This window comes from Symphalangus syndactylus, chromosome 6, assembly GCF_028878055.3.
Source record: "Symphalangus syndactylus isolate Jambi chromosome 6, NHGRI_mSymSyn1-v2.1_pri, whole genome shotgun sequence".
Taxonomy (NCBI): Eukaryota; Metazoa; Chordata; class Mammalia; order Primates; family Hylobatidae; genus Symphalangus; species Symphalangus syndactylus.
The window spans coordinates 26,272,777-26,296,667 of record NC_072428.2 but is presented as its reverse complement, the minus strand read 5'-3'; the positions used below and the strand labels follow the sequence as shown (position 1 = coordinate 26,296,667).

General features: G+C 40.8%; 1 protein-coding gene and 1 long non-coding RNA gene across 4 annotated transcripts in view; one reads left to right on the top strand and one right to left on the bottom strand.

Moving 5' to 3' along the window:
• Positions 1–1,400: 1,400 nt before the first annotated feature.
• The window catches only part of KCNA4 (potassium voltage-gated channel subfamily A member 4), a 34,488-nt gene continuing 11,997 nt past the window's right edge, over positions 1,401–23,891 (bottom strand). The window contains exons 1-2 of one of the 2 annotated variants that reach the window (XM_055282065.1): positions 8,880–9,338; positions 1,401–5,781 (exon numbers count right to left, since the gene is read on the bottom strand). In XM_055282065.1, coding sequence (XP_055138040.1) covers positions 3,041–4,999 — 1,959 coding nt within the window. In that variant the 5' untranslated portion in view covers positions 5,000–5,781; positions 8,880–9,338 and the 3' untranslated portion in view covers positions 1,401–3,040. Of the gene's footprint in view, positions 5,782–8,879; positions 9,339–23,891 lie in introns of those variants that run through there. The other variant, XM_063641884.1, reaches the window with a different exon arrangement.
• Positions 9,442–23,153, top strand: LOC134736992 (uncharacterized). Of its 2 annotated transcripts, XR_010121504.1 has the most exons (4): positions 9,442–9,626; positions 11,878–11,959; positions 14,249–14,350; positions 22,349–23,153. It is a non-coding gene; the product is annotated as an uncharacterized lncRNA (long non-coding RNA). The 2 variants fall into 2 exon arrangements; XR_010121505.1 differs by lacking the exon at positions 14,249–14,350.

Sequence of the window (23,891 nt, the reverse complement as noted above, 5' to 3'; positions counted from 1 at the left end):
TAGTTATAAATACATCCTGAAAGCATATTCAACAGTATAAATTCTTTACAAATGGTTCTAAAGCACTTTGACTAGTTTCAACTGGAAAAATGTTATGAAATCACAACTGTACTGGATGTTCTGAATTCATGAATTATCTTGTAAGAGAAGTGTTCCATACAGAAGTACCCCCATACAAGTCTTGAGGGCTTAAAAGCTTCCTTCTCAGTGTGGGATCAAGATCCGGATACTCTAAAATAAATGCATCTTGCAGGGGGAAAGAAACAATGAGTTTAGTAATGATAACCTAATAGTATTTGGTTTGAAAGCTCATGTCTGTCACTTCTTGACCTTCTCATCCAAAAAAAAAGAAAGAAAGAAAAAGAAAAAAACAGTCATGTGAAATAAAGGTAAGCCCCAAATGACATTTCCTGGATTCTCAGAATTGTCAATATAATGTGTTTTGTCAATCAAATTTAATATAACTTTCAGATTTAAAAGGAGGTATTATAGAAACAATGAAATACAGTACATTTCCCTTCCAAACATAGCCAAATCGTTGTCATTGCTATTATAGAAAGTTCAATAAACATCCCTTATATACTAACTAGCCCTTAAATTATTTTAAGATATAATCTGACCTAGTTGGCTATACTGTAAGATACATGGTCTGTTGTTCACAGAGTCAACTTTCTATACTATAACATCCTTGAATCTATCAGCAATAGACTCTCTTGTATCTGCACATCAACTTCTTGTAAGGACTGCAGAGTTAAAGCAATTACCCATAGTGTTTACAATATCCTAATAAAGTAGATGTATGCTTGTGCATTCTAAATCCCTTTTTCTCCCAGAGGAAGATTAAACAATTTAGACATAACATCAGGCATTTGTATGGAACTCGACATTTCAGAGTTTTCGCATGTTCTCATTTGTTTTGCATAACTCTGTAATGTAACATGCTTCATTTGCCCTCTTTTTTACCAATCATGAAATTTGGGTGCAGAGATGTTAAGTGACTTTTCCAAATGAATTATAGCCTGTCCAAATAGCCTTACCCCTAGTCTAATGCTTGTTACATTTTTGCCCCAAATCTAACATGTATTAAAACATTATCTTTGAAATCTTATTGTAAGATGGCATTTTCTTGTTTTATCATTCTCTATTGTCTTCTATTGATCTTTGTTCTTCACATTCAATCAAAAGCCCTGCTTGCTGTTTTCATTCTCTAAAAGGTGTTCTAGAAAAGTATTTCTCTACAAGTGGTGGGGAAAGAGTGGAGAGGGGGTGCAGTTTTACTTTTAACCCTAATGTTGAATGTACTTTGAATTTCAAATACCATTAAAGGAGAGGTAGGATTTATGTAATTATGAAATGATGGCCTGGATTTTAAAAAGTTTGAGAAAGGCTATTCTAGGTCAGTTTGTTTGTTTGTTTGCTTTTAGCTCACAGTTACCAGAGTTCACTATGTGCTGAAATAGTGTATGCAGTGTTGTTTGTTTTGTTTTTTTCCCCCGTCCCCAACCAGAGCTCAAGACAATTATTTTATAAAGAACAGAAGTTAAATAAATATTGTATAATAAGGCCTCTTATACATTCTGAGTTTTCTAACCTATACCTCATGATTTCATAGTGCAAGGCTGATCGCTAGTTGTTATCTCACATTCTAGAATGCTTGTCATGAGTTAAATGCAGTTATATGTGTCATAAATTGCTTTAATAAAGATGATAATGGTGGCGATGTTGAAATCAAATGTTTGACACAATTCTTCCTTATATCCATTTTAGCAAATATAATGTTAAAATCTGAGATTAATCCCCAAATTCTGTTCTTATATAACTGCACAAAAAAATAAACTTAATAAATCTAGCATTTATGTTTCACATTTAATAGAAAAATTTTAAGCCATAATCACTGTAGCTGCTTGGCATCTTACTTCTTCAAGAATTCTTTCAGTGCATGCATTAACTTTGGTTAAATTATTCTGGAGTTAAAAGGCAGAAGAATATATAAAATAGTATGATTTCAGAAGCATCATTGTAACAGACCAATTTCAAAAGATTCAGTTGCTAAATTTTACTTCATAATTCCTTTGTCAATCAGTTATTTAGATTTTAAAAGAGGAGAGAATCCTGTGATATTATCTGCATGGTCATTAGTCTCACACAATGAAAAGTAAACAATAAAATAAGACTAAAGAAATCATTCTTCCAATGATTGTCATTGAACTGTTACATTAGTAAACATTCACAGTATGAAGTCTCTCTCAATCTCCAGCATATAAAGTAGTGCAAAGAAAAAAAAAATCCAGTCCTGTTACCTGCAAACAAAACTTATTACATATTCTCCAATTTCACTTATTCTATAATGTTAGACATTTGCTGTTAAATCTTCCCAAAATTAATAACAAAATATAATCAATTTCTAAAGGCCCTTGCAGTCGTTTTAAAAGTTAATTTCCAGTTAAAAATAAATTTTAATTAAATCCAAGATAAAATTGTGACCTATATTCTATTAAATAATTTACTTTCTTTTTTTCTCTACACAGTATTTCTTACAATTTTTAAAAAACAACTACAGAATCCAAAGACATATGATATGCTGTTAAAGCACTGATAAATGACTTCTCAAATTCATTAGTTCTTACATAGTAAATACTTCAAAATGCCAACTTTTCCCATCACCGCACAATTACTAACATTGACAATTTACTTCACACACACACACATACACGCACACACACACACATACGCGCACACACACACACACACTCTCTCCATCTTTACTGTTAACATCTTTTCCAGTTAATGTGCAAAATTCTTGCATTCTAATAAAAATATAAAGATAGATTTGCTCCTATTCCTCCCTCTTCTCCAAGATGTATCATTTATTTGATATGTAATACAAGTTTAGTAACAATTATGCCATGTATAACCATTAAATAGTGTACTACTGTGTGCATTGGATCATTTGCATATTTCATTTTCATAACTGCACTCTCTATGCATAAATATATTTGGAGATGCTGAGGGGGGAGCAGTGGCAGGTGGAGAAAGAGATTCACACATCAGTCTCCACAGCCTTTGCATTAGAACAGTTGTTTTTATCTGTCTCACTGTCATCCCCCTTTCCCTGACACTTCTCCTTTGCACACAGAGATTCCTTAACTCCTTCTTCCATCTCTAGATACTCTGACTTGTCCCCCAGGGAAGAAGAAGTGGAGCTCCGAAATTTCTTGAGCAGATTAGAGGGGAGGTATGGGCAACTGACTGCATTCTGTGTTAGCTGTGTCTGTTCCTCATTTTCAGTCTCTCTGTGGTAGAAATAGTTGAAGTTAGAGACAATCACTGGCACTGGCAAAGCAATGGTTAAGACACCCGCAATGGCACACAGGGACCCGACAATCTTGCCCCCCACAGTGATGGGCTTCATGTCCCCATAGCCCACAGTTGTCATGGTCACCACAGCCCACCAAAATGCATCTGGGATGCTTTGGAAATGGGTAGTGGGTTCATCTGCCTCTGCAAAATACACAGCGCTGGAAAAGAGGATGACCCCAATGAAGAGGAAGAAGATCAGAAGGCCCAGTTCCCGCATGCTGGCTCTGAGGGTGTGGCCCAGGATCTGCAGGCCTTTGGAGTGCCTGGAGAGTTTGAAGATCCGGAATACTCGGACCAGACGAATGATTCTGAGGATGGCAAAGGACATGGCCTGCTGCTGCTGACCATTGCCACCTCCCTGTTGCTGGGCCAGGTCAGTGCCCAGTGTGATGAAGTAAGGCAAAATGGAGACAATGTCAATGATGTTCATGATGTTTTTGAAGAAGAGTGCTTGGCTGGGACAAGCAAAGCAGCGAACCACAAACTCAAAGGAAAACCATACAATACAGACTGTTTCCACAATGAAGAAGGGGTCATTGAATATTGTGTGCCCTGAGTTCTCCAGGTGGGGTGCTGAAGTGTCATTCAACAACCCACCATGCCCGCCAGCACTCAGTGCCATGACGAGATCCCTGTCGTCCCTAAACTCAGGCAAGGTTTCCAGGCAAAAGATGACAATGGAGATTAAGATGACCAGGACGGACACAATAGCTATGCCCCTTGCAGGACTGGAGCTCTCTGGATATTCAAAGAGGAGCCAAATCTGCTTTTTAAATTCATTCTCGGGGAGGGCCCTGTCCTCCTCTTCTCTCACAAAGCCCTCGTCCTCCCGAAACTTCAACAGGGCCTCCTCCCCCAACTGATAGAACTTCACCTCCTCAGTGAAGATATCAAAGGGGACATTGACTGGCCTCTTCAGGCGGCCTCCTGATTGATAATAATACAAGATGGCATCAAAGCTGGGGCGGTTCCTGTCAAAAAAATACTCATTGCGCAAAGGGTCAAAGTACTGAGTCCTCTTTTCAGGGTCTCCCAACAAAGTCTCTGGAAACTGGGCCAGAGTTTTCATTTGGGTCTCAAAGCGTAGGCCTGACACGTTTATCACCACACGTTCACAACAGTCACTGTAGCGGACTGAACTGTAGCCGCCACCGCCCTCATCCTGAGGCAGCAGGTCCGTGTAGGAACACTCATCACCATGCTCATCTTCACTATAGTAAAACCTTCCCTCTTCTTCCTCCTCTTCCTCCTCCTCCTCATCTTCCTCCTCCTCACTCAGCTCCCTCAGGATCTTCTCCTCAGAGCCACTGGGCATCAGGTCAGAGCAATGAGGGAAGCTGCTCTGCCGGTGGTGGGCTTTCTTCTTCTCAGACCGCTGTCGCCTCCTCCTCCGACTACCCCGGCTGCTCTGAGGGTCATGGGAGGTACAGGCCCCACGTGACTGGTGGTGGTGGTGGGAGCCCCCACCAGAACCCCCGCTACCTTCGACAGCAGCTGTGGCCGCTGCAACAGCAGCTGCTGCAGCTGCCCTGGAGTGAGCAAGCCTCTCCCGCTCCCGGGCCCGGGCCTGGGCAGCGTAACCATAAGGCATGTGACTGTTGCACCCTGAGCTCTCCGCACTCACCATTGCAACCTCCATGGTGGTGGTTTTCAGAAATGGCTGGTTCCAGTTGTAGAAGAAGAAGAAAGAAAAATAGGGCAGCTTCTTTTCTCACCAAATTAAGGTAAGTTTGGAACCCTTAAGCAGATTGCTTGGAAGACTAAGGATATTTTCAGTCCAACTTTGCATTTTCTGTTTTTAAATCAGCACGCCCCATGCTCTCTCTTCTCAGGGATTCAACATTGCTCTCCAGAGCTTGGCTGGTCGAGATAAATAGCCTAGCACTCTCAAGACTAAGAAGTCCGAAAATGCTGGAGTCTCTCAGACACCTATGTTTTGGGGGTAGATGTTGAAATTTGGAAATACGTCTGGGATGTGGTTAGTGATGCTGCTGCAAGATTCAAAGGCAGCAAGTGTCTGACAGCCAGAAGTTGTGCCTAGAAAATGAAATATATTTTTCTGCCATGGAAATTGGCCAATGCTCAGTCCATTAAATGTAAATAAAACGCAGATAAGCCTTTACTGTTAGCACTTGCCTTCTAGTGATGGCTCGAACCATGTTAAGATGTGGTTTGAAGTATGTCCAGCCATTTCTACTCAAAGTCTATCAGGATGATTCTCCAAGCTCTCCTTTTAAGTTCATCAAAGGCTTCCTGGACCCAGGTACAATGCCAAACCATAGATAGAAGCAAAGACCCTGGGAGGTAGAGAAGGTGCTAGATGAGGTGTCAGCAGAAGCAAAACCAGCTCTGAGGTCTCCATAGAAATCAAGGAAATGCAGAGCATTCTTCAGCCAAAATCATGCAGAAGAAGCACTTCACCTGAAAAAGGATTGGAAACAAGCATAGGAGAAAAATAAAAAGGAAACAAATCATAAAGAGAAAACTGAGCATTTCTCTTCACATACACATCCTTCTCTTTTCTTCAAGAAAGTCATATAACACACCAAGCACCAATATTATCAAGAGTATGGGGTAGGCTATTCTCACTCACTAAACATCATTCTTTCCTTCTTCAGTTATTATTTCAGCTCAGTTTATTTTTATGGTAACTCAATTATTTTTCTTCTCTCCACTCATGGCCCACATGGCTCTTGCTTCTATCTTCCCCTTCACCAATGCTAGGTCTTAATTCTCACTGTTACTCTCTTCATTCCACAAAAATAATGCTGTGACTTTACAGCTGCTTCCATCATTCATCTATTTCAAGGCAATTTTTAAAATTTCCACTCATAAAGTGTTTCTGAATTAAGTGCCCTTCTACTGCTCTCTGTCTTGACTCAGGACTGGGGAAGTCAGAAAAAAAAAATATTCTTATTCTTTGCGCAGACAGCACCACTTGAATGCAATTCAGTCACCTCATCTATAAAGTACAAATAATAACACAACCTCCCCCATCCCATGTTTGTAAGGATTAAAAGAGATAATGGATATTGATAGAATATCACAGTGCCTTTTACCTAATGAATGGCAATAAACACTGGCAATTATGAATAACATGACAGCAACCTATGTTTTTGTTGTCTATCTGCACAGCCCCAAGTGTTTGTGTCCTTAGGCCACAAACTAAAGTAGGGGAAGATGGGATGTGAGGACATACAGGACATCCTGAGACTCACCAATGGTCCTTGTTAAGTTGGCACTGCCTGACTCCCTGCAGCATGTCCCCATTGTTTTTCTGTTCCCTTGAATCCTGAACACTGCCTACCACCCACAGACTAGGAACTAATGCCAATTTCCACATCTCTAATAACCGTCTTCTCTCCTTGGCGGTCACTCCATGTTCACCTCAATGGTTCCTCCTCCACTCTGCTCAAAGGACAATCTCCTTATTTTTTTAAATGTCAGTTTGTGTGGACTTCATTCTTAGCCTATCGTACTTACCCCCACTTCAATAAAATCCACATCCCTAACATCCCCCCTCCTCTCTCTTTCTCTCTCTCTGCCCACTTTTATTTACAATCTCACACTTCTGAATTGCATGTCCCTTGCATCTCCAATCTGCTCCCTCTGTCACCTGTTATTCCTGGCCCTTCTTCCTTAGTTTGCTCTCCCAAGATCCAGGTAATTCATCTCCTCAGCCAGGTCCTGTAAAAGCCCCCATCCAAATCTCCTGTCTCTTCTTGATTTTTCCATGTACTCTGTTCAACAGGACTTCCAAGAATGCAAGGAGTAACCCAGAGAACTGGAGAGAATGATGATAGTCAGAATTCAGGGCATCTACCAGCTTCTATTACTGGAAGCACTTGGAAAGCATAAGAGAAATGGCTTTCTGAAGCCATTAACAGGATTCAGCTCTTGACCACCTGCTGCTCCTTGCTGATCCTGTCAGCCTAAAAGCCTAAACACACTGAATTTTATGAAGTGACAAGCATGGAAGTGGCAAACAGAGGTCTTCCCAATCATACACCCCTTCCCAATCATACACATTTTCCTAGGGCAAGAAGGGCATTTGATTGTGACACAAACTCTAGAAAATACACCACAGAGGGCATCTCACATGCCATCTCCCTTCCTTTGCCTGACTCCTAACATCATCTCATATTCTGAAATGTTTACCCTCAAGGAGTTTCCAAATCCCTACTTACAAAACCATCCTGGGGTGACATTCACTGTGGAGTGTCAGGCCAACATCCTTTCAAGACTGGTACAGACCAAATAGCCTGAGAGTTTGCTCAGTTTCTTCCCCAACTCCCCCAAAACAATTATAATTTCAATGAAGCCCCAATGTAACCCAAGTTCCTGTATAGTTGAATACTACACACACCTGCCTTCCCACCCAACTGACTCCCAGAAGGTCATGAATTCGCGAGTCTTCTAATTCACCATCAGCTCTTCGGGAGTTCTAGAACTGCCCTCTTTCTGCTCTACACCAAATAATTTCATATTTATTTATTTATTTGGGATTATTAGTTTTTGTTTACCTAACTGCCTCTCCACCCTACAAGTAGCAAATTGCCTTCCTTTTAATCATCTGCTAGTTACTTCACTATCCCTGATCTAGAAAGAAAGGGAGAGAGAAAGAAAAGAAGGGAAAAGAAAAATCATTCCTCCCAGCAAATCAGACTGGTTTAAAATCCCTCTTCTTTCTCAAGGTACTCTTGTTAGGAGAATCTATTCACGCCAATTCCCAGGAGCCTTTATGAGAGAGATCTTTGCAGAGGAATTTGTCTTCTTCTTTAACACCATTAAACTAATAGGATTTTGCAGACTACCTATTCCCCAATCCCGGCGCCCCCAAACAACAGCCAAGCATCCCGCCCCTCCTCCTCTCACCCCTCCAACAACAAGGCTGTTCCTCTCTCAGTGCTAATTCCTGCAACTGTGTCACTGTCAGGGTGGTACCTGAACCTTAGAGAGAGAGAGAGAGAGAGAGAGAGAGAGAGAGAAACTGAGAGAGGGAATCAGAAAAGCCAACACCGTGAGAAATACACACTTCAACGCACGCCATTTATGCAGCCCCTATGTATGTTGCTCAGATGCTCGGAAAATGCACGCAAATCCAAACGTTGGGAGAGGCAGCAATTTAGACCCGTTCACCGGCTGTTCCCAAAAGAAGGGAACTGGTGCGGCTGGGAGGAGGCGAAACGATGCTAAATCTTAACCCCCCTCTCGTTGGGAAACGACATCTTTAATCGCGCCCTCGCCTCCAGACCTCGGTTCCCGCTCCAGCACGTTAAGCAGGGCGCACTCACCGCATCCCCGGGGTTGGGAAAATAACAACTGTTGGCCCCCAAAGCGCCGCGCAGCATCCGCACCTCCCTTCTCCCACCTCCTGGTTTATTTTTAACCGCCTTCCATTCATGCCCTTCTGTCACATTCCCAATATTATTTATCCCTCAAATGTCCACTGTTTCTTAACAGCCAAAAGAAGAGGGTGGAGAAAAGATCGAAAAAAAAAAAAAAGGTATCATACTTACCGTTCCCCGGCGGGGCGAAAAATAAAAATAAAGAAAATCCACCGGCTGGCTTGTTTTTCCCCCTCAAGCTGCAACAGCTGGAGGAGGGGAAGAATGATCTTGTGGGGCGGGGGGGCGGTGGTAAAAGGAATCACTCGGGTTTGGCAGGTGGAGGCTCCAAATATCCACAGAACAAGTTCTGTTGCCTGGCCCGGGGGGTGCACAGAGTCCTCGCGGCTGGAGCCTGGGGGTGGGGGTTGGGGCTGCCCCAGAGAAGACCCCAAGACTCCTGATTCCTCTGGAGTTCAGCACAGGAGGGATTGCCTGGGGAAGGAAGTCAAGGTTCCCCAGAAAAGAAACAAAATCCTAGACAGCAGCGATCACTTGTTAAGCCCGAATTCCTCCTCCAACATCCATCCCTCTCTCGCTCTCGCTGGCTGCGGGAGCAGCACACGCCTCCCCTGGCCGCGAACGCGCGCTGGGCGGGGGCGGGGCCAGGGCCGAACCGAGGGTGTGGCGTTCGCGACGGTCGCCAGGGGCGCCTCCAGGCGCGGCGGGGCGGGCGCAGTCACGACGCCGAGACTCCCCGCACCCCGGCTTGGCCCCCCGACTCCCAGGATCTGGGATCGATTCCAGGAGTCTTTGGCTGTGGTCCCCAGAGGCGAGGAGCAAATCCTGGAGAAGTGTCCCCGTTGGGGCCGGAATAGGGGTTTCGACGGCAGCGCAGGAGTCCCCAGAGGGCTTGGGAGCGGGGAGCTCCAATGGGAGGTGCAGTCTCGAAAATGGGGTCCTTTGGGACATCTTCTCCTCTCCCTAACTTGCTTTCTCTATATCTCCCCTCGAGCCCCGAGCCCCGTCTTCTTCTCCCCACCCCACCTCCTCCCAAAGCGGATTTGTTGGGTTGGGAGCCGGGTGCATCTCCGGCGAGGCCACGGGCGGGGAGCCCTCCTGTGCCTGCCAGCGCGCCCAGATCCCTCAGTCTCCGCCTCCCTTGCACACAGGAGTTGGGCGGCTTCAGCGCCGGGGTTGGGCCTCCGGGGCGCAGAGGAGACCGACTTTCAACCTGTATTCAACCCCGGGCAGGGGAATGTTACAGAAATTGGAATCAGGCCCAGGCTAGGGGCTGCGCACAGGAGGCAGCAGTCCTAGGGGGGGAGGGTTGCAGAGATGAGTAAGTTGCAGGGTGGGCCAGGGGCTGAGGGCTTTGGAAGGAGGGAAAAGATCCCGCAGCCAACCTGTTGCTGCACAAACAAATGCGGTTCTGATATCGACTCCCTGAGGGGTCTTTGGATCCTTCAGGATAGAAATCAAGGGAGATCGCAGCAAAAAGCAAGTTTTTTGGTTTTCTTTCTTTCTTTCTTTTAATTAAAGCTTGTGCGCACAAGGGAGCTAACACCAAGAAAAAAAAAAGTGGGCTGTTCCTCGAAGTCAGGGTGTGGGTTTCTTTTACGGGCCTCTCCGTAAGGGGAAATAAGGAGAACTATAGACAGGGCATGTAGAGGTGGAGTTTTTCTGGTGCATGCATAGTGGTTTAAGGTGCTTCTTCATAGGACGTATGTATCATTAGCATCTTAAATCTCCACCTCTGGGCGTGATTTTTTGCATTAAATTAAGGAAAAGGTCACTATGAGTTGAAAGTTAAACTTAGCTGCGCATGCCAGGGCCTCAGGCAAGTCCCTGGTCCCCTAAAGCTGAAACTTCTGGTTAATAGCTTCTTGAGCTTTTCGAGCTAATTGGCTGGAGTTACAGTATAAGGAAGGGTCTCTCCTTGTTTCTTGTTTATTTCTTCGGACCACATCAAAACAGGAAAGTAGACAGCTTGCCTGTCTCAGGCTTGCCAGAATCAACCGGGCGAGAGGTTTGGCTCCCGGGAGTCTCTATCTTAGTGATCTCTCCCACTGCCCATCTCCATTAAAAAGCAAAAAAAAAAGGGTTTTGCTGTCCATCCGCCCCCCCCCCCACTCCCACACACGCGAGCGCGCGCACACACACACACACACACAAATAACCAGAAGCCCACCTGGCGACGGGGTCTCCCTAGACACCTCTCCCAGCTCGCCTGATGGACCAAGCAGGCAGTGGCAGCGCTATGCCTCGACTGCTGGAGCAAATCCGCCCTTCGGCTGGTTGGTTGGCGTCGGGACTGTCACTGTCGTCCTCGGGGCAGCAGCTTTGTTCAAGGGCTCTATTGGGCCTCCTCCTTTTGTGATGCTTAATTAATTATTAAGGGAAATATTCCCGAGCTGAATTATAGATATGCCCTGCACTCACTCACCTAACCGCGCGGGCTCGGAAAAGGACACCTGGAGGGCTGCTTTTTGTTGCTGTTTGATTTTTCTTTTATCTTTTTAAATAACCGGACACACACACAAAATCGAACTGTAATCAGTGTGAAAGAAAAAGAAGAAATAAAACCTGGAGTGGACCCTGGTTTTTCTAACGTCTTTCAGCTAGTGCAGCTTGAAATTTTGGCATGAATAAGTTTAACTGTAACCGCCTGGCCTCAACCCTGGTGGAGGAGCTGAGAGAAAGGTATCTTCATGCTGGCTCTAGAGACGTTCTTTGCCTCAATATATTCCCTACTGAAGTTCATTCGAAGAGCAGGAAGACCGGGTTTCTCTAAAAGTGAGAACGGTCGTGTTCTCTCCCCTCAAACCCTCTCTGTACCTCCACAATGTGCTATCACTGTGCGGTTTCATACGTACCAGAAGCAAATAACTGGTAATATTTATTGTTGGCTCATTAGAAGGATATTTCTTGGGATGGTAAAAAGCAGGCTGGGACCTGTTTCCCAAAAGCAGTTTATGAGATCAATCCGGTATAGCTATGCAATGCTTTCAGGGAGATGAAAAGTGAGATGGAATGCCGTAATAAAGATGATAGTTGTATTGAAGCTTGGATATTTTAATTGAATCGTGTTTAAACTTTATGAATTATGCTTCCCTTTTGCTGTTTGTTCCTATCCCAGATAATTTTAAAGTTTTCAGTGCCTGAGGACTTTAATATTTGCATTTCTTAGGTGTCGGTAATCTGAATTACTAAAATGCAACAGGAATGCTGCTGAGGAAAACTCTACTCTCAGGAGGACTTGGTCAAGGCAGGTAAGATTAACTGAGTGTCTGCCTCATACCTGGCTCTGTGCTAAGTTCTTTGAATGTATATTATGTAATTTTATTTGCATAACTAAATGCTTTCTTATGTGGTAGGTACTATTATAACCACTATTTTATAGAAAAGGAAATGAAGGCTTACGATGATTAGCTAACTTGCCCGAAGGTTATATAGCTAATTATGTAGCAGAACAAGGCCTTACATATGTGACTCTGCAGTGTAGACTGACCCTGTGCTAGTGACGCAGTCTATGCCCATTTGTTCATACAAGCTAGTGGCTGTCACAGATGCGTACACAGATTAGGAAGCAAGGGGATTTGTGTTATGATGGAGGTATGAGAATGTTGCTCCTTTGTGCAAAGAGTAAAGCAGCATCTAGTGTGGAGGAAGTAAGCAAGAATTCCCAAGGAAAGGAGAGCAATGTCTGAAAAATAGTAAGAGTTGGAGTGGCTGCCATGGAGAATGCACAGGCACGTGGTGCTGGGATGGAACAGAAGCAACTAACTGGAGCTGGAGACAGGTTAGGACCAACTGGGAAGAGCATGCCCCCTCCCAGCCTTCTCCCACCGCATGCACACACACTCCCCTACCTCTTTGCCCATTTAAATAATTAATTCATAAAGCAAACCTCCTTGAAATCATCCTAGGAATTTCTAGGAACCCATAAACAGTAGTAAAGATCCTTTGCTTGAGACCAATAAAAATCTACCTTGTCTTAGTCCCCGAACCTTGTTTACTTTTTATTTTCTTTTGAAATGGGCTCTCACTCTGTCACCCAGGCTAGAGTGCAGTGGCATGATCACAGCTCACAGCAACCTCAAACTAACTCCTGGGCTCAAGTGATCCTCCTGCCTCAGCCTCCAGAGTAGCTGGGACTACAGGTATGTGGCACTATGCCTAGTTATTTTTATTTATTTATTTATTTATTTATTTTTAGTTTTTGTAGAGACAAGGTCTCACTATGCTGACCAGGCTGGTCTCAAACTGGCCTCAAGTTCTCCTCCCACCTCAGCCTCCCAAACTGCCCACCATGATTACAGGTATGAGCCACTGTGCCCAGCCCCTCTTTTCTATAAAGAGGAAAAAATTGTTTTCTTGCCTTTCTTAGTCATCAACTAGTCAAAATTCTTTAAGCTCTCCACCACCAAACACACCTATTATCACACAAAGAATGTATCCCTAGCTTTGAATTCTCTCAGTGGTGGTACAAATGTTCCAGATCACACTGTGAAGCCTTTGCTTATATAGAAAGTGGCAGAGGCCAGCAGATCGTCTCTGTACAAAGAACGATAGGGAGCCCTGTGGGATACAAGCTAGGCCCATTATAAATGTTTTTGTTCTCTTTGAGGACTGTGGTCCACAGTGAATTGCAATGTTCTGTTTACTCCTCTATCTCCCCAAACATGCCTGTGATACTTCACTGAGAACAGACATTATATCCTGAGCAACTAGCATTGTACTTGACCCAGAGTAGAATGTGAATGAATAATGGAAGAGGCTTCCCTTTGCCAAGAAAGTTCAGTGAATGTGTTGTGAGAGAACTAGAAGTTCGCTTTTTCACCTGCTCACCCCAGCCTCTCAACTATCTATCTCACTTTTCAAGTTCTGAAGCGATGGGGGTGGGGGTGGTGAGAAGGCCCTGGAGAGCTGGTTTCATGCTCCCATTTCCAAATTTATGGATGGGGATATTTTGAGCAGCCCATCATTCCTTATAAAATGTGAGTCACTCAGCTAGTTTTTTCTTGGGTTTTTCAATGACTGTTCACCACCACTTCCTAATCTATCTTATGCATATCGGCACTGGTCAAAACTTAAGATATCAGAAGAGCATATTTGTTTCTTACTACAATTAGTGTTTTATTCTATTTCAGCTACTATAACAAAATAACATAAACTAGGTAGCTTATAAACAATATAAATTGATTTCTTACAGAGCTGGAGGCTGGGAAGTACAAAATTAAGATATCAGCAGATTCAATGTCTGGTGAGAGTCCATTTCCTGGTTCATAGATGGCGCCTTCTTGCTAGGTCCTTACAAAGTAGAAAAGGCAAGGCAGCTCTCTGAGGCCTCTTTTATAAGGGCACTAATCCCATTCATAAGGGCTCAGCCCTCATCGTTTAATCACCTCACCATAAATCTTATATCCTAATACCATCACTTTGGGGGTTAGGATTTCAACAGAAGAATTTAGAGAGAACACATTCAGACCATAGCAGCAACAGAACATCAACCCTGGAGAGAAAGACTGACTACTCATTCTCTGACTCTCTGATTGCAGCACGGTGCCAGGCACAATGGTGATTAAGACAGCTGCTGCCTGTCCTGTGTGGACACTTGTGGTCTAGATGGCAAGAGCCAGACAAGTCAACACATTTGGGTGGTAAGATGCCGATAGAAGTCACACAAGGGGCAGAAAGAAGTGGCACCTAATTGAAGTTATAGAGAAAAGTTCTCAGGGCAGAAGGAGTCCCATGGCAAAAGCTCACTGAACAACAATAGCATGTGTGAAAATAAAGAAAGATAAGCTGAGGATCCACTATGAAATGGGAAAGGGAAGCAGTGAGGGAGGACTCTGATATGCCATGCTCAAAGTAGGATCCATGAAAAACACTGCATGATAGGATTCTCAACCCTTTCCTCCTTTACACACAGGACAGATGTAGTTTATATGCACTACATACACCCTTGAGCAAACCCCGATTAGCAACTGCAGCATTCACTAAATAGACTGAGTTGCAGGCATTTCCGGGCCTCCTAGCTGCAATGATATCACTTTCTCCTTCATTTATGAATGCATCTCAGAGGCCAAGTGGGTGAAATTGAATTGGCATAACCTTAAATAATCTCAGATTTCGCTTTCTAAATGCAAGTCTATTTAAAAATGCCCCTCTTTAATTGAAATAACTCGGTTTTTGCAACACAACCCATTATTAACACTGATACTGTGGTGCATCACTGGTGTTGAGATCCACTCTGTCAGATAGAATCATCCTTTTAGCTCTTTGTTTTCCTCATATGTGCTTAGGAAATAGGGTGGTTGTGGAGATTCAGTGAAAGTGAAGTACCAATCCTGGCGCAGACAGAAATTATCCATAGCCTCATCTGCTGGCACCAATCAGGAGCAAACTTGGGGCAGAGGTGAATCAAGACAAGGTTTGGGTATGGGATGGTGTTTCAGTCCTACGGATACTACCACCACCATGCCTTTTGCAGTAACGCGTAATTGTTCATGTCAAAGAGTTTTCCCCAGATGTCTAAACATGATCCTTTTTATAAAAACCAGAGATCATGGTATATCCCCTGCAAAAAAAAAAAAAAAAAAAAGTGTTTCAAAATCATTGGCAGCCCCTTTAAATATAGTCAATGACATTAAGTCAGGCTGGAGTCTTCTCTTGAGAGTTGACTCCTCCCCTTCCACTCCCATTTTGATTTTGATCGGCACTTTTCACCTACTGCCCAAGGACAGCCATCACCAAAGCTCACAGAGAGCCTCTGTTCTCCAGCATAAGAATGTTTACATGCATTTCTACAGGCTGCCAGCATCCGGACTACTTCATCAGACCAGCATTCCTTTTGATTTGTTTAAGTGTTAGAAAAAGCTTGTCTAGCACATGATTTTCAAAACAAGGACCATACTTGCAGGAAGGATATTCTCATGTGGAAGAAATTCCCACAGGGTACAGATCAGTTGGGAAATCTACCCAAAATTATTTCTGTAACTTGTTCACTTTTTTCCACTCCTGGCTAAAGATAGAAACAAAATTTTAGGGATTAGCCAACTGATATATTTTAAAACAAAAATTTAAAACAAACAAAGCTGAGAGTATGGGTGTCATAAGGATGCTAACTTTCGGTTTCTCATCATTGACTCTGGAGAACAGCATGTCACACATCAGATTTTATGTACACTTGAAGCTCCTCCAATTTATTTCTCAGTTAGTCTCACATATCAGCTCTTGTTCTGAATAAACACAGAGATTTTAGGCTGTCATCTCCAAAGGCTATATGGGGGTACAAACACTACCCATTTCCTTTGGATGGTTTTTAGCAAAGAGACCTTTTCTTCCTTCATATAGAGGTTTAAACTTGAAAGTAAATTTATAACTTTAAATTTGTAAGTTTACAGTGAAATTTTAACTATTCATAGCAACCCTTGAAAAGAGCCATGTAAACATTTGACCAAAGCAATTGCTCTTGACTTGCTTGAGGGCCTGGAGCAAAGACCAGATCCTAGGGCTATAGGTTTTTCTCTCCAGCCTCTTGGCTGCAGAGCATCTGGCTAAGACAACTCACCTTTGTAGGCCTAAATTTTCTTGTCTGTAAAAATGAGTACTATAGCATCAGTCCTATTTCACAAAATCATGAATATGGATCATATGAAAAAGTGTATGGGAAAGAATTCTACAACCATAAAAATACAACATAAATATAGGACATCATTTTAAAACAATAACCATCTGTCATGGACTGAATGCTTGTGATCACACCAAATCCATATGTTGAAGCCTTAATTCCCAATGTTGTGGTATTTGGAGATGGGGCTTTTGGGAGGTAATCGGGATTGGATGAGGTCCTGAGGGTGAAGCCCTCATGATGGGACTACTATCCTTATGAGATACCATTTCAGGAAGCACACCGAAATCTCATGTGAGTATACAGCAAGACAGCAGCCACCTCAAAACCTAGAGAAGAGGCCTTGAAATGAAACCTAGTATATCAGCACCTTGATCTTGTACTTCTCAGCCCCCAGAACTATAAGAACGTAGATTTCTGTTGTTTAAGCCACTCAGACTGTGATACTGGTTGAGTAGACCAAATCCAAAAATCCAAAATCCAAAATGCTTCATAATTCAAAACTTTTTGAACACTGACATGGCACTCAAAGGATGTACTCAATGGAACATTTCAGATTTTGGATTTTCAGATTAGCAATGTTCAACCAGTAAATGTAATGCAGATATTCCAAAAAACAAAAAATTCCAAAATTGGAAACACCTCTAGTCTCCAGCATTTCAGATAAAGGATAATCACCCTGTATTTTGTCTTTGCAGCCTGAGCTAAGACCCCATCAGAACTGCGTAATAGATACATAGACTGTTTTGACTAGCAAACTTCGCAATGGTATCTGAAACTCAAGAACGTGTTGTCTATAAATGGTTCTTATAGGTTCTCTTTAAAGGAATTGATAGGTTTGCAAGCAACCCACCAGTGTGATAACATGATACTAAAATTTTATTAGGCCTTCATCATCTAAAACTTATTCCTCAACCAACTTGAAATTTTTGGCAGTTTTTCTTGTAAAATGGCGGTATATTACATTAGCTTGAACATTCAGAATGTTAACAGTATTCATTTTTCACTGAGCCAAAAAAATTTTACTGAGCATCTACTTTGTCTCAGACATTAGTCTAAGCACTAAGCAGTAGTGATAAGTGAAAACAAGGTCCTTACTCTCAAACAAACAAGAAATTGCAGACAACAATAAATGTTACCCAGAAAATAATACACAATAATGGAGTGTCAGGGAAGGGAGTTTCAATTCTATTTGGGTAGCTAAGGAAAGTCTCACTGAGGTAACAGTTGAGCTGAGGACTATATGACAAGAAAGCTTGCTCTGTGATGATCTGGGGCAGAAAAAAAGAAAAATCATTAGGCAGAGTGATTCAAAAGTTAGTAAAGAGTAAAGGCTTTCCCAAAAGGAGCCCAGTGAATACAAAGCATCTAATGCACAATTTAATTCTACCACACCACTACCTAATACACCCCATCTCTCCCTCCTTCCTTCACTTAGTACCTAATTCTTGGCTCAGTCACTCTTCTCAGTGCGGGGAAATGGATAGGAGGGCACCCCTAGGAGGTTAGAGAGATAGTCCTGGGGTTAGAGGGGAGTGTTCACAGTTCTGCATCTGAATACCACTCACATTTACTTAAGAGGCAGTGATGATTACTAGCCCCAGGTGTCCTGATTTGTAAATGTGGTTAATGATTCCTTTCACTGGTCTGGTGCTGCCTGTTCTCTGAAAGGCAAGATGGGCTGCGTTCTGTTAGAGCTTCTGTTTTATTAAAGGTTCTTTTGGTAGCAAGGAATGGAAAGCAATTCAAGCTAGTGTATATACAACAGTGGTGAAGACTCAGATTTTACAGGAGTCCAGAAAAGAGCTGAGGAAGCAAGATTCAAAGACAAAAACAGATGATTAGCCAGGCTTCTCTCACTCTCTCTCCCCATCCCCCACCCCACATCCCTGTCTCTACCTCTCTCTCAATTCTGAGTCTCTGCTTTTCCCATATCCCCATGCATGTGGGCCCCTAATGGCTGACTTTGTCATTGTTACTTGATCTTTCAGGTCAACAGTCCTTCACATACTTTCAACTTTCCAAAAGGAGGAATCTAATTGATTTACCTGTTTGAACAAGGCCACCCAAATCACAGTTTACCAGCTTAAGTGGTCAAGTCACCTGTGTCCCAAATCAAAGTCAGTCATCTGGGTCTGTGGGTGGGATGAAATTTTCTGAACAGAAGCCAACACAAGTCCAGTGCATTAATTCTGACAACAACAAGCCCAGTTGCTTCAAAATCTTGGGAAACCCTTGGTACTCATAACAGACCCTCCCATGGTCATATCTAGTGTGCTTAAAATTTACACATTCCATATAAGAGTTTATGTAAACTATTTTACAATTGAGTTACAGCAAACTAGTATACAATGTTACAGTGAAATTATGTGCAGTTTTTTTTCTGTAATTCAGAGCTAAGAATTTCATTTTCAGAACATAAACATTTTATAGCCTCATAAAAACTTATAGGCACAAGGCATGGCCCAGAAACCAACCATAATCCCTGCACAAAGAAGTAGCTCATTGATTACAGTCAAATACTTAAATTTATTGGCTTTTAAAGAATTGTTAGATCATCCAATAGGGTGATAAACTCCCTGTGAAAAGTATCCTCACTCGTTTGTTTGTGACTTATATGCTGACGTATGTGAATGCAGCCTGTGTTTATGTTGTCTTCTATGTTGTGTGTAAGCTATACTAGGAAAGCTAATTATTAAACTCTGCAAATGCACCTAGAGGCTACTGTGAACGATGCACCCAAAAATAAAATCTAAAAATAACTAAGTAATAAATAACCATTTGCAGATGGGAATTGTTCTTGCAGTTTTCTAAACAACAGCAGGTTTCTTTAAGACATTATGATATTTTCCTGATATTTTATTAGCTGTACTAAATCTTCCTCCACTTAAAAGGCAGATAATTTGAATAATGCATGATAAAACTGACTGGATCCTAATTAAAGATATTTTAAAGACAATATCAAACCATTGCTTTTATCTTAGAATAATTTCATGTATGCATATTCTTCTGTGTTAGTTAAAAGCACCAAGAGAGTCATTTCTGAGAGGCAGAGCATTCCAGCAATTATTTTAGAATCTTGCATTGAAAAAAATGTTAAGGGCCACTCTTCAAAGTAATATCTTGATTGCTTGTTCTATTTGTTAGGTTCATTCAGAGACAAAAAAATTCTTCAAAAGGAACAAGCTAAAGCTAAAAAGTTCTCTATGGCCTTCTTTGTTGCAGAAATATGTATGTAAGTTTCAGAATTTGCAGCGAGATACTTACTGAAAAATGTAAGGAGTATTAAGGATTCTTAGCAGGGTGACATACTAACCTTTACAAGACAATTAAAATAATATTAAATAAGATTTAAGATCAATATGCACAAAATTAGCTTGATATGTGATCGTCTGGGAGGGTTTTTCTATCCAGGACTCATGCAAAGTATTTGGTGCAATCATTCAAGGGAGCTCCAGTTTATATGGTCTTCTGCCACCACTAATGTATATGTACTTAGTGGCCCGGCCATGTGCTTCAAATTTAGCTCAACAGAGTCCCAGTACTAATAATATATTTAATAACATATTTAATTTTCTGCTCAAGATAGTGCTCATCAAATGGTGGACTGTGGCTCTGGTTTTAAGCTAAAAGAACAATATAGTATACTCTTCTCTCCAACTCTAAAGAAGTTATTGAATATTTCATTACTAAGTTGAATGTGATGTATGAAAACATAATGATGTGACTAATTTATGTTGATATATAAATTATAGGTTAAGAGCACAGACTCTAAAATCAGAAAAAAAATTCATCAATTACTAGCTATATGACCTTAAGTTTTCTGAAGTTTTCTAACTGTAGTGTTCTCATCTGCAAGATGATAATGATAATGCCTGCTTTCTAAGGTTGTTGTGAGAATTGGATGAAATAAGTTATATGAAAGACAAAATGCAAAGGAGAATTGAGGAAATTATTTTATTTAGCCTACTACAACATGAAAAGCATCCATTAATGAGGATAGTCTCAAAGAAAAGGAAGGAGCCTGGTGTTTTATGGAGGCAGATACATAAGGTGTTCACCCTGGAATCCTATGGGTGTTATAGGACAGATGATACAAGGAAGGATGGAGGTGGGCGTTAACTTGAAATATGGCAGAACAGGGTGGTCCTTTGTGGCTTTTCTTCTTATGGCTCTTTTCTGGGAACACAGAGCTCAGACAAAGTCCAACATTGTCAGTCTTTTCCTTTTGTTCAGGTCAAACGAATGTCATTCTCCACTCAACGTTCAACAACTCAGAAGCAATAATAAGCATCCTAGGTGGGGTGAGGCAGGGTTAAAGAAATAGTCTCAATGGTTCTTATTGGCATTGTTACTATAAAACTAGTTGAACCGGTCAGTTGTTTTAGAGGTCTGAGGTGAGGCATCTTAAAAAAGTGATGCCTAAACTGGAAAAGAGAAAATATTAGTAAAATAGGTGGCACTAAAAAGTCAGTTATTGAACCTAAGACTAATCAGTGCGGCAGATTCTAAGAGGTTGCTAGAGGAAATCTTACGGTTCTGCAATACCATTGGTTAAGTGTCTTGAAGCTCTTCAGCTAGAATGTGCATGTTCTTGGTGATATTGTCCACAGCCTTGCTTACTTTTCATAGTCTATGTGAAAATCCATGATTTTCTTAAATAATCAAGGATATAATAAAGTCAGCATAAACCACAGGTTAGTCTGTTAAGTCCTAAACACAATCTTTGCTATTGAGGTAGATTACACAGATGCTAAGGAATAACCATTTATTTTCTCTTATGAAGAGCAGACCAGTAATTTTAAAAATGCTACTTTAATGGAGAAAACTAAATGCTAGTTTTGCAACAGTATAATCTTTGATAGAATATTCTTTTTAAAAAGGCGATAAATAAATCAAACTTTAGCCAGCTTTGACTATGACAAATAAATTCCTTTTCCAAAAGTCTTTTATATCTTTTTATAGCCATATATATCCTTACAATACAACTCTTCAAAGTGGTGAAAATGAACATGTTCATTAACAAGCCCAAAAATATATAGCTTCTTTATAGCATATAAAAGTAAAAATAAAAAGCATACAAACTTAAAACTATAATAAGTAATTGTTTTGATATTTTATGGTACTTAGAAATAAGCGAGGAATCTAATGAATAGCCCATTAGTAACTCAATTTATTATCAATTCAAGGTTTTAAGCTACCTAAAGATTTTGGAAATTATCTTCAAGCTAGCATACTAAAAAGTATAACTGCTAATGAAATAAAGTTTTATTCAATTGGTAAATACAAATAATTATTCAATTTGGTAAATACACATTTATATTTTTATGACTTAAACACTAAGTAGAAGAAATATTAGCATAGTTACCAGTAAACCTGTAAAAGTTTAGGGAAAACATAACCAAGTAAAATAAAAATCTACATGAGTATTATAGCTAACATTGATAAGTTAAATAAAACATGGCTGTTTTATTAAACTAAAAATATTTATGTCTCATTGGTAAAGATTTGCCTAAATTATATGAGCTTGAAACCTTAAAACTTTTCTGAGTTAGTTTTTAGAAGGACATTTTAAACATTTAGCACATTGAAAGTCTTAGAATTTCTGGTAATTTTAGGAATATTCCATTTATGAGCAATAATTTACCTCTAAGCCAATTAGAATAGAACTTTAAGAGATTTTATAATCAAATTTGGTAAAACCATCTAGAAGCAGGAAAATATTATACCCTCATACAATGAGAAGTAAAAGCCTTTCTGAAATACAGACATAAACGTGTAAAGAGAAAGAAAAAGTTTATAGCCTGAACTCTAAAATTCAGTCATGGGTCAAGCATAAACAGAGAAATACAAAACTCACTAGTCCATGTTAAAGAGCTATTCTCATCTCAGTGGGTACAAGCTCTTGATTGATTTGTCCTCAAAATAGACATGTAGGGAAGCACAAAAGACTAACATAATAGAGTTTCTAACATCTTTCACCCAACAAAGACAAGATCTCTATAAATCATTCATTTCTTTACAGAGATCAGCAAATGCTCAGACCACAAAATCAAAATAAGTAGGCACCGCAAATCAAGTGAATATTCAAAAAAGAAACAAAATCAAATCATTACCACACTACTGGTAGACAAGAGCCCACATTACAGGACCAGAAGTCGGAATGATCACTGGGTCCTGAGTCCCAGATCACCAGTCAGGAGTGGACCACAAAGGGCTCCAAGAGGCCTTACCTAAGAAGAGTAAGCAGATACTCCCAAGACAAGGGCTGATCATATCCTGGTTACGGCACTAAACTGAGAAAGACAAGTGTACCAAAGAGGTGATTTTATTTAGACTACTGCAGTAGAGAGAATATTCATTAATGAGGAACATCTCAAAGAAAAGGAAGGGGTTCTGGGGTTTTTTAAAGACAGACAAGAAAGAGAGCCATCCATGAGTTTTTGGAGTAATGAGGAAGGATGGAGGTGGGTCTTAGCTTGAAATACACCAAGTAAGGGTGAACCTTATAGGGTAGGAGGATTTCTTCCCCATTGCTGCTTTCTGGGAGCAAAGGACTCAAAATTCAACATTGTCACATTGTCAACTATACAAAATGTTTGTTGATAAAGAACAAAGTATTAGCAATTGTTAGAGAGGGCAGCATACTTCGCAGTACACTTTCTATATTCTAACTGCCTAGGAGCAAATCTTGACTATTGTTCACTAGCTATATGACTTTGGGAAAATATACAATCTCTGATTCTTATTTTTCTTATCAGTTCATTGGGCATTAAAACAGTAGCTTCACCATAAAGCTGTTGTGAAGGTCAAATGCAGTAAAGATGAAAAATTCCGAGACCATAAGCTGGTGAGCTGTCATAAACAATACTATTATCATCACCAGTTAGAACTAAATGAATGCCATAAGAAAGGAGATAATTGTTCTATTCCTTTTTTTTGTTTTTTGTTTTGCTATTCCTAAAATCTATTTGACAAAGTAAACATTTTTATAACACAATGACTCACTTTTTTATTTGCCAGGTTAGTTTGGTAATTTTATTAGAAATTTTTGATAACTCTTAACATAACTAAACATTTTCATCAGTTCGTTAAGATGGGGGAATTTTTAATTTGTTTCTTCAAAAGAAATCTTTTTATTGCAGAGTAAATGGAAGATAAAATAACCAGCTGAATATTAACAAAATAAAATTCAAAGAAAACTAAATGGTATTTCTCTGTGTTAACATCCATAATTCTGCTTTTTTCTACCCTATCTGATGTAAACTACCTACCAAGACAACTGTCTGAGGATGGTTTGAAAAAAATATGTGTATTTTAAATCTTACCATCTTCTTTTTCTTTGGATGAGTGAAATGAATGGAAAGGAAATCTCACCAGGTCAGAGTTTATGTGGACATGGTTCCGTGAGAGCAAAGGTTTTGCTATTGAAGAATAGCAAATAAAGCAGGCCTATAAATTCCTTAACAATCATGTTAGTTATCTTCCTCTACTTGGACTTTAGAGTGCTTTGTCACATGTTAAGTCTACACCTCTTTCAGGTCTCAGTCTCCCACTGATGCTAGTAA